The sequence below is a fragment of the Micropterus salmoides genome, unplaced genomic scaffold (assembly GCF_014851395.1).
Source record: "Micropterus salmoides isolate LMB-PRFRI ecotype aquatic unplaced genomic scaffold, ASM1485139v1 Ms_hic_scaffold_4, whole genome shotgun sequence".
In the NCBI taxonomy this organism is placed as follows: domain Eukaryota; kingdom Metazoa; phylum Chordata; class Actinopteri; order Centrarchiformes; family Centrarchidae; genus Micropterus; species Micropterus salmoides.
In genome coordinates this window covers 3452179-3463517 of record NW_024043372.1, presented here as the reverse complement: position 1 = coordinate 3463517, position 11339 = coordinate 3452179, and the positions used below count along the sequence as shown (strand labels likewise).

The 11339-nt window shown below is 40.5% G+C and overlaps 1 protein-coding gene across 1 annotated transcript; it reads left to right on the top strand.

Annotated features, from left to right (window-relative positions):
* The first annotated feature begins 484 nt into the window (after positions 1–484).
* map1lc3a (microtubule-associated protein 1 light chain 3 alpha) lies at positions 485–11005 on the top strand. The gene is made up of 4 exons (XM_038697699.1): positions 485–667; positions 4254–4309; positions 5968–6074; positions 8370–11005. The coding sequence occupies exons 1-4, from the start codon at positions 628–630 to the stop codon at positions 8530–8532; spliced, it is 366 nt and encodes a 121-aa protein (XP_038553627.1). The 5' UTR covers positions 485–627; the 3' UTR covers positions 8533–11005.
* The last annotated feature ends 334 nt before the right edge of the window (positions 11006–11339 follow it).

Below are 11339 nucleotides of genomic sequence, written 5' to 3'. Positions count from 1 at the left end.
CATGCAAAATATAATGCAAGCAATTGTGAAAATATGATTTAACTATTATAATTTCTTAAGTGTTTTCTTGCATGTTGTAATCTAGTTTGTGTTTTATTGTCTTGTGAATGCACTTTGTAACATGTTTGTTTTTGAAGAGTGCTCCATAAATAAAGAGATTAGTATTGTGTGTGTAAAAGATTATAGATTTGAACATAATACTGAAGTACATATATACACAGGAGGTATATACAGGCAAGTTTAAAGAAGTGTTTTATAAGTGGTTTCTTAAAAAAAAAGTTAGAGAGTTTCAGTGTCTCTATATTAAATGTATAAAATACATATTGCCTCATGAGCTGCATTGTCTTCACTGGTAAACCTTGCATTAATGAAGGTTTCGTGTTATTAAAAGTTTATAATAAAGTAGTTCAGGAGATAATTGGCGCACGTCCCCTTTAAATCCCTCGGATGACGTCAGCGCCTCGGCTGCTTGCTTTGTTTGTCCGGAGCTGTTCGGCTTCAGATCCGAAGAGACGCCAACAGACGCTCAGCCGAAACTCTTCCAGTTTGTTTTTGCGGCAGAGTTGCGTTGCAGGCCGTTGTACTGCACATTCACTAGGTCACAACTGTGTAATAACCGCGACAGAGATGCCGTCCGACAGACCCTTCAAACAAAGGAGGACATTTGGTAAGAAAAACCACCGGGGCAGTGTTGATGGTCCGGCTAACGTTAACAGCTGAGCGCACAAGCTAACGTTAGCTGGCCTGCTAGCCGCCTAGCTTACCCTTTCTGTTGACAAGTGTATTTACACGGTGGTGACTTGTTTGTTGTGTTTTTAAGTGTTTAGCAGCAGTTTTTAAAAGTCCGGTTTATATCTCACGTCGGTAGCAACACGGGACAGAAGCTTCTGGGCCTCAAGTTTAGAGATTATTTCATTTTTGGGCAGGTTTTTGGTGCTAATCCAGTGTGAAAAAAACAATGTTAATAAGTTAAGTAAAGGCTATGGAAGCTGTAAAGCCAGTGTCGTTCGGCCTGTAGTTTTTATCTCTTATGGCTGCTGATGTTTAGAGGCCATCTGGGTCACTGTCACTTTAGCCTGGCAAGCCTTAAAGCTAGCAAGGCCTGCCATTACCAGGTTTTACACAACTGGACAAGCAACTAGCCTGGCTATAATCAGCAGTAAACATTCTGTGTTTGCTCAAAAGGAAAACATGGTGCTGACACATTATCCCAGTACACGTGTTCAGTGATTTATGCTGTAATCTGATACCAAACGACGGCCCCTAAACTGGCTAGGGAGGAGCCCAGACTCCATTACATAATCCTGTCATACAGAGAAATTAGGGATGAGCAACAGTGGAGACAGAAATACTTCATGCGGTGTTGCATTTGGTTATAACCTCCTTATAAAGTTCTCACTGACAAGATACCAGAGTTAGTCAGTAATAATGTTAAACAGCTGGTCTTGTGCTGGACATGTTAATCTGTTTTATTATGTGGTTCACTGCTGTGTCACACTGACACACATTACTGTGGTGTTGTATAACAATAAAATACCCTAACTAGAGTTAACATATGTTAAGTAGTTGTGTACAGAGAAATATTTTATAATAACATAATATATTGTATGTTACAGACATAAGAGGAGCTATGCATGAACAAGTATGTAGTAAATGTGTTTGTCAGGAAGACAGACAAGACAAAGAAATTCCTACATAGTGATGTTTTTTGAGTTAACCCTTACACCTGTGAAGCTCATTAAGAGGATAATAATTGGCATAAACCTTGTTTTATACAGTCTATGACTAGAAGGATTTTCTAAGTGAAGGGCTGCTGGAGGCACTCATATTAATGCCACACAAACCAAGCATTATATATTGCATGTTACAAGCTTGGGATGCAGGTTTAAGACCTTCAGTCCCTGTTTGTGCCTTTTTTATGGTATGAATAATGGAGCCAGTCCTGAAAGTTGTATTTCTTTAAGAGGCTAATGCTGAAGAACATTGGGTGGAACATTATTTTGATGCAACGCCAGAGAAGGGAATTAAATCTAAAACAAGACAGTAATATTTAATGATCTAGTTTGTGATAGGTATTGCCTAAACCTAAATTATATTTTAATAAGTGAGTTTATACGCCAGCAATTAGCCCTGCCCCTCCCCACAGCGGGGGAAGAAAAAAAACACCCCTAGACCTAAACAAAGGAACCATTCACTCTCCTCAATGCCTTCTGAGCTTTGAACCCTGCCTGTGTTTAAAAAAAAAATAGCTGAAGTTTTCCTGAAAATAGTGCAGTTGGTTATCCTTAACAATAGATAGGTCAGTGTTGTAAAATGAAAAGAGCTGAGGTGGCAAAAATATAAATAAATGGTGATATTTGCACACAAATTATATGCAAAGTTGTGAAAGATTTATATTGAGTCCACATAAAGAATGGAAACACTTCATTTGTAACACTTTCCTAAACATGTTTGCATGAAATTGCCACCAAGAAGAAGAGTGTGGACAGTTAAGGTATAGCAAGGGTAAGACCCTCAAAAGAAAAGGTTACTGTGATGTAGGGGTGGACTCTCACAATTCCATCCAGAATCAATTCTGTTTTCAATTAAGAGAAAGAGGGGCACTATATTTTGGCTCTCACTCCAAACCATTGTCCTTTTCCTCCTGCGCAGCAAATTACATCCGACAGTTAAATTACTGCCGTTGATGAAGGTCTTTGACTAACAGAAAAAGAAAGCAGAGGAAGGTGTGTGAGAGAGTACGTAGCTTATTTATTTATATAAATGTAACTGCATTAACTTATTACTGTCTAACTGGCCCCTTCTTACTGAAAATAATTAAATGAAAGTGTCATTTACTGACCAACATCACTGGCTGAATGTTTTATGTGGAAACAACCAGGTAAGTTAAGAACCTCCCTTCAAGAGGAAGACATCCTCTTGAAGGGAGGGATGCAGAAAATGAAAAATAAGATTAAGAGGGAAAATGAGATTAATGAGACATAACATGTGAAACGATACAAGAAGCATAACACAAACTCCACAATGGGAAACAGAGCAGCAAGGGTAACATGAATAAATTACACCATGGTGGAAGCATGCAATTAAAAAAAAAAAGTTATGAGTTAGAAAGATTTAAAAAAAAAAACCAAACCATAATGAGCTTTAAAAAAAAAAAAAAGACACAAGTTTTTAAAAAGGGATCAGGTTTTAAATTGACTGCAGACATCAGGGGAAAAAAATGTCTTAAAGAGATTTCCTGAAAGCAGATCCGGAGATGAAAGTGTCTAGTCTGCAGGGCTTTTGAATTGAAACAGACTAATGACAGAGTTATATTCTTTTCCAGACCGGAGTTGGTTTTAAGTTTCGCTTTACTTAAAACAGTCTGCAGGTGATAGGGTACAAAGCATTCAGAAAATGCTTCATGTTTGTCTCGCAAAGCTAATTATAAAGTCATTAAATCCAAAATGTGCCCAAATGCTGCCTTTTTAAAGATGAACTACAAACGCCGTACATGTCCTGGTGCTGCACTGTAGCCTCACTGTCCAGTTCTGCCTTTAGTATTCTGTCAACTTACAGTTTTCAACTAAAGTTATTACAAAAATCTATTTTTGGCAATTCTGAATTGATACAGAATTGTAGAAGATAAGAGTTGTGATTCCTACGTGTTCTTGGCAGCTGGCAGGGCAGCGTGGACACAAGAGACATTTCTTTTAGCCGCAGGTTCCGCTGTCATTAAAGAGTCCAGCTGTGTCTGGACACGGCTTACTGCAGTTTGAGACGCATTTTATTTTCATCCCAGTTAGTCAATTCCTGTGGATTTTCTGACAGAAACCAAACCCAGTGCCAGAAATTAATTTGGGCAAACATGCAGGGTCTTAATCAAGAGCCATGGGACACTTTTTTTTAAATCTCTCGTTTGTTTTGTTTCTGCCTCCAGGGGAAGAGATTAAAAATGGAGGAAAAGAACGATGACTGTTGTAAGTGGGCTTGGGGAAAAAAATGGATTTAAGACTACAAGTAGTGACAAGGTTTTACAAATTTCTCTTAAACAGAGGTCCTAAATTATTCATCCGAGCTTGTTTGTTCTTCATCTTAAAATAGAGATGCTGTATGTTTTAATGACGCTTTTCTCTGGAGATGAATACATTTCTCATTTTGAACTGAAAAGGCCAAAAAACAGTGAGCAGGGGAATCACAGCTTTAAATCTGGTAATGTCTATTTTGAACGATTCAGCTTGTTGTTTACACATTGTGTGATTTGTTGCCCACAGCTGACCGGTGCAAAGAGGTCCAGCAGATCCGTGATCAGCACCCCAACAAGATCCCCGTAAGATCTGAACACACACCACACTTCATCGCTCTTTAATACGCCACCCTGCCTGTGAAAGATGTCCGTCTGTTCCAGCATTTACAGATGCTCTTGTCCCTGCAGTGTAGAAAGCAGAGGACAGAGTGTGAGAGGCACAAGTATTCACCATACTCACACGGCGGCCATTTCTCTGACATCATATAGTACATATAGTATAGTTCGTAGTGGTATTATCTGTAGTAACTGTAATGGTAGCAGCAGCAGCATAGTCTGTAGCAGCAGCAGCAGCATAGTCTGTAGCAGCAGCAGCAGCATAGTCTGTAGCACTAGCTTAGTAGTATAGTCTGTAGCAGCAGCAGCATAGTCTGTAGCAGCAGCAGCAGTAGCAGCAGCAGCAGTAGTAGCAGCAGCAGCAGTAGTAGCAGCAGCAGTAGCAGCAGCAGTAGCAGCAGCAGCAGTATAGTCTGTAGCAGCAGCAGTATAGTCTGTAGCAGCAGCAGTATAGTCTGTAGCACTAGCTTAGTAGTAGTATAGTCTGTAGCAGCAGCAGCAGCAGCAGTATAGTCTGTAGCAGCAGCAGTATAGTCTGTAGCACTAGCTTAGTAGTAGTATAGTCTGTAGCAGCAGCAGCATAGTCTGTAGCACTAGCTTAGTAGTAGTATAGTCTGTAGCAGCAGCAGCAGCAGCAGCATAGTCTGTAGCACTAGCTTAGTAGTAGTATAGTCTGTAGCACTAGCTTAGTAGTAGTATAGTCTGTAGCAGCAGCAGCATAGTCTGTAGCAGCAGCAGTATAGTCTGTAGCAGCAGCAGCAGCAGCAGTATAGTCTGTAGCAGCAGCAGTATAGTCTGTAGCAGCAGCAGTATAGTCTGTAGCAGCAGCAGTATAGTCTGTAGCAGCAGCAGTATAGTCTGTAGCAGCAGCAGTATAGTCTGTAGCAGCAGCAGCATAGTCTGTAGCAGCAGCAGCATAGCCTGTAGCGTAGTAGTAGCAGCAGTAGAATCTGTAGTATAATCTATAGTAGCATTTTAGCTTCCACCCCGAGTGTGTCAGAAGAAAGTGACCGCCGTGTGAACATGGTTAATAAAAGTAGAGAGCTACACAAAGCCATTTGACAAAACTGATTTGGTCTCCAGTGTGCCGAGTTTGATGATGCAGTATTAGCCCAGTATTGACCTTGTTAACAACATTCATAAGTTAGTTAAAAACACTTACTGGTAGTATTTGTTTAACTTTTTAAATGTGATGGTTTGATTGTACTCATTAGATTTAATATGTAATGAAGTCTGGTTCTCTGTTTCTGTCCAAAGGTAACAAAATCCACCTCCCAGCACTGATTAATGTGTCCCATTTGTTTAGTCAATGTCAACAGTGGTGGAGAATTATTATGTTAAGTTACAGTACTTCATTTCAGTATTTTTATCGTTACCGCTTTATACTTCTACTCCACTACAGTTATTTGATAACTTTAGTTACTGTGCACATTTAGATTGATAATACAAAATATAATCACCAAAGACTTACGATAAAACGTTATTGATCTCGGGGGGGAAACTCAGCTTCACATTTACCGTAGAGACACTAGAGAGGTATTGATCGAAGTCGATATGAAATGATTTCAGCTGATACTATGTGGGCGACAGACTTACAGTACCTTTGTGTTCTGCGGCTGCTGCAGGTGATCATTGAGCGATACAAGGGAGAGAAGCAGCTGCCCGTTTTGGACAAGACCAAGTTCCTGGTACCTGATCATGTCAACATGAGTGAGCTGGTCAAGATCATCAGGTACACACACACACACTCACGTTATTATATGTTGCTGAACTGAATCCCAGTGTAGGTTAAGAATTCACTGAGATGGCGTGTGTGTATATTTGGAGCCATCTGTTAGCAAATGTGTTCTACATAAAGTAACTTTAAGTGTGTGCTTGTGTGTGGGGGTTGATAGGCAGAAATATATAGAGTTATTTTGGTGGTGTAGTCAGTCTGCAGTAGATTTATCATCTATTTGGATCTCTTAGTTTAGTTATTATCAGAGATCTTTATGACTGTTATTACAATTATTAATATAAATAATAATAAGGGGGCACCACTCTGATCAGGGACCATTAACCAAACTGAAAAATGTTGCTAAAAGGGTTTTATCTGCTTAGAAAAGCCAATATTTAAATATGATTTTACATGCATGAGGTGCACAGTGAAGGGTGAATCTGAGCACTGACCATCACGACCAGCTGTTAACCACAGGCAGCTGCTATTTAAAAATGGTACAATAGTGTTTATTTAACTTTAGCACTGATCAATAATCAGTAACTTAAGCCAATAAACCACTATTATCTACTTTAAATGTAGCCGGCTGCTCCCGAGTACGTACTGCACGGCCCTGACTCGAAGCTGTGACCTCGGGTAGGGGTGGCAGACACTGCCGAGGAGGCTAAAACCCACGGGCACTAGCGTCGGTCTCCGGTGCGTCGCTTAAGGTGTCGGGGAGGGAGGTTTACTCACTGCGCAGCCTCGCTGGCTTCCATCACATAACCACAATAAGCATACCACGCATAATTGGCGGGCAAGTTATTAGCTTCACACGCAGAGGCAGAACCAAACAAGAGTAAAGGCCCGGCAGCGAGGAACCAACACAATGAAAACGAGCACAGAAGCACACAGCGGTAAATGGGATGCTGTGGTCCATTTTTTCCCCCCCATCAGTAAAGCAAAAATCTGAAGTTCAGGTAACAGGAACACACAGTTATAAAGCATCTCTGTCCAGACACAAGCCTCTTACTTGAGATTGCTCTTGGTGGCGATTTAATGAGTTTGGTTTGTCTGGCGCCGTTCTCTCAGGCCCGGATACTGACGGTGGCGGGGGTACCGCTCTGTCGGCGGGTTCACCAGCAAAATTGGTTCCTCATTATGTGAAGGCCTCCTTGTTAAAGCTTTGTTTCTACATGTAGGCCTCTTCTTTGTTTCCCACATGTCCAAACATATCTCAGGGCCTTCTCTGCTCACATGCAAACTTGCCAACAGGTGTGCACACATTAAATTACCTGCCTGCTGCACTTCCATTGGTCAGAACCTGTCTATTCTGTCTCACCCATTGGCCTTTGCTTTGGTGTTTTGGTTTGCAGAAATGTCACCCACTGTTACCTCCCCAATCAACAAAGTACCAAGGTGCTTTTCATTTGGCTAACGTGGCTTCCTCGCTCACTGGTCTTCCTCGCGGAGATACAAGAGGGAGACGCATGGAAGAGAGGATTAGGAGTTGTATTACCAAAACATGACATTTTTACAGAGACATTTCGTCATGACGCACAGAATCCCAACAGTCAAATATGTAAAAATAAATATTTGTAACAATTTATAAGAAAATAACACCTGGCTAGAGATCACAGAATGTGACTTATAGAGAATTTAATTAAGTTTATTACTGAGAGGAGAGGGGAAGTTGTAAACTGTTATAAATAAAGCTAAATCAAATCTACAGCCTAATAAGTTTGTGAAAGACCACATGTTCATTAAGTCTGATGTCATTTTCAGGCTCAGGCTGAAGATAAAAGACTATAATGATAATCACCGGGACTGTAATAAATTGGGGAGATTCTGATTATGATCTGCTAAAAACATCCACATAGGACGCACCTCGGAAAATCCCCATTTATGCTGGACCTCCCATCAGTTTCCAGGCCACAGGATGGAGAAGCAATGATGGGAAGAATAATAAGCTGAATGGAACACACCCCTTCTGACCACTTAAACATCAGAAAACTGGACACAAACATCCCCATTTACTGGTTCAGTCAGTCTGTGATCCTTCACATCATATTAAGCAACAGGACTAAGAGAGACGAAAAACCTTTGCTGTATTTGTGTGGGTTTATGTTTACAGAAAAACTTTGTCTAGTGCAGCTTTGAGTGAACGTGATGATGACTCTATCATCAAGAAAAGCACAATCAAAACCATAATCCAAGAAGACTGGCATAAAGAGTGACTGTAGATGTCAAGAAGGAAGGGCGGTGGGTAGATGTCAAATATAATTAATAAAAATATACTTCTTTTTCCCTTCCTCTCTTATGTCCATCCAGGCGTCGGCTCCAGCTGAACCCCACGCAGGCCTTCTTCCTGCTGGTGAACCAGCACAGCATGGTGTCAGTGTCCACACCCATCTCCGAGATCTACGAGCAGGAGAGGGACGAGGACGGCTTCCTCTACATGGTCTACGCCTCGCAAGAGACCTTCGGCTGCTAGGGAGGGGGAAGGGAGGGGAGGGAGAGCGAGACGTCTTCAGGTGCTGGGAGGGCGGGGAGAGGGGGACTCTTGATGAGTTAAGAGAGGTAAATGTTGTCAGAGCTGATCAGAAACCACCAAACTCCATGTTCCTCTCCACTTTTGTTGCATTGCAGGCCCAAGTAGCAGCGACCCGTCAGTCAGTGTACATGTGACAGACGCCTCTTGTCCCTCTCTCTCTGTCGTAGTCGAGCATCCTCTTCATATTGGTCAGTAAGTACAACACTAGCTACAAAAGCCAGAGGACATCCTGTGTGTCTTTACTGCCCTCAGAGTTAAAATTCAGAATCACACCTGTGGTAGCTCTGAGTGTTTCTAGTTTTATTTCCTCTCTCGTTCACACAGACCGAATTATCTTATTTTGAAAAGGTGGGGCTAACCAAACACTGACCTTGGAGTTTGGTAAAGTAAAATTTATTTTTCCTCCTTTAAAACTATACATATATATATACATATATATATGTATTAAGACAAGCTAAACTTGAAACATTGCAAGCCAGTCAGGGTTCAGGATGTAATTTGGAGCTCGGCTGATGACGTCACTGATAGCTGCTTAGAGTTTAGACCCTCTGATATGTACGAAGGTGAAAACGCAGCACAGTTAGGTTCATAACTATCCGGTAATTTGCTGTGTCAGTCTATATTCATGTCATTGCAACAGCAGTAGTACAAGCTAGAAGATAGATTCGTAGTGATTGTTGTTTTAACTTTTGTAACTCAATTTTTGTTTTTTAATTATTGTCTTTTTTGTTTTGAGGTATTAGCCATTGTTTAGTTTGTGTTATAAAGCTAGTTCTGAGTTTGTTATAATCATACATTTACCGTCAGCCTGAAGCTCAACTTGCCAACTCACCTCTGGCCGCAGAGTAGCTGATAATCAGGCTAAAAATTACTGTACATTTGATAGGATTTACAGTCGTTCTACACGTGCAATATTTATCCCCTCACACCGTTGCAGGTACCCACACCTTGAATCACACAGCAGCACACTACTCCACTCCCTCCCCTATAAAGCTTATTTTAACGTACTAACCGCTCAGTCGCAGAAGGGAAGTTAGCATTAGCGCCACTAGCCACACGCTGCTACATCTTGTCAGGAAGGTCAACGGCATGTTAACACACACACACACACACACATTGATGTTAAAGTCCTGTTCCTTCGTAAGCACAATCTGTAGAGTCACTACTCACCTGTCTTCCTGCACAAAGGCCCCGCCACATTTAGCCACACATACGTTTAATGTCATGAACAACCAATCGGGTGAAGCAGATTTAAAGGCTTATCCAGCAGATTTTAGGCAGTGGAAACACAAAACACAAGGTTTAAATGCTTGCTTGCTGTTCATGTTTGGTTTTAAAAAAAGGTTTAGAGGAATTTTATTTCGAGTAAAATTTAAACACAAATGTATAATATGAGATCATCAGGAAGTAAACCGTTATCTAAACTGACACGGTTAGGATTAGCAGCACAGGAGGGGACGGTGTTTCCACAGAGGCAAACAAAGGGTCATGTTTTGATTTATTGTTTTTTTACTCTCTTTGGCAGGCTTGGACAACACAGTGAAATGCCAATAAAATTATCCCATTTTGTATACTGAGCAAAGCTGACGCAGCCTGTGCATGGCAGGAGTGGAAGCCAGGAAGTAATAAGACCCCAGTAAAGCTTTTCAGCTAACTCGCGGTGAAATAAGACCCTGGCTGGATATCATTCGTCCACTGCAAGGGGCAACGTCTCCTCCTGGATTCATGTTAGGACAGCTTGTACGAACGTGTGTCACAGTAGCATAGAGTTGAGCATTAGACATATCCATCCATCCATCGTCAGCTGCTTATCCTGCGTACAGGGTCGCGGGGGGGTGGGGGCTGGAGCCAATCCCAGCTTGCATTAGACATAATAAAATGTATTTAACGTCTGAAATGAATGAGCTTCTTTTGCACATGAATTAATACAAATATAAAAAAAGAGTTGGCATAGAATTTTTTAGGAATTTATTGTATCTATATAACGATTATCTCCTTTTTGTATCTGCTCCTCTTCTCTATCTGTATGTTCGTCTGTCTGCCTTTGTTTAATGAGACTTGATAGACAAAAAAAAGGTTGCGATGCACTACAGAACTTGCATGTTTTGACTTTTTTTTTTATAAATGTATATTCATTTTACGCAATATATATAACTGTATTGTTTAATTTTGAGGAGGAAAAAAAGTCTTTTTAGATGTTTCCCAAACCAAAAACTGAAAATATGTGTATGTTTGAAACAAACAAAAAAAATGTGTGCGTATAAACGATCATATAATCGAACTGTATTACCAAGTGTGTTTTTCTTTAGGCTTTCTGACATCGTCACTGTTTGGAGGGGTGTACATAGATGCATTGCTACAACCTTATTCAAAGCATTTGCCAATGAATAAAAAAAAAAGTTGCCTTTAAAATGTTTTTCCTGTCTATTCTCTGTTTTGCACGGATGAGACTTTGGTGGCTGCTTTTCACAGACACGTTTTGTGTTTATGTATATTTCCTGCTTTGTTTAATTTAGTCTGTTATTTAACAGTAGATAATAATAATCTTTATTTGTATAGCACCTTTCATACATAAAATGCAGCTCAAAGTGCTTTATATCATGAGCTCTTAAGTAAAAAGAATTACATCAATAAATAAATAAAACATACAATACAACAAAATGTACATGATCCAAAAGCACAAAACCCCAGGTATTAAAACTAGGAAAGATGACACTAAAGACCGGCAGGCATTAGGAAGAAGTGCA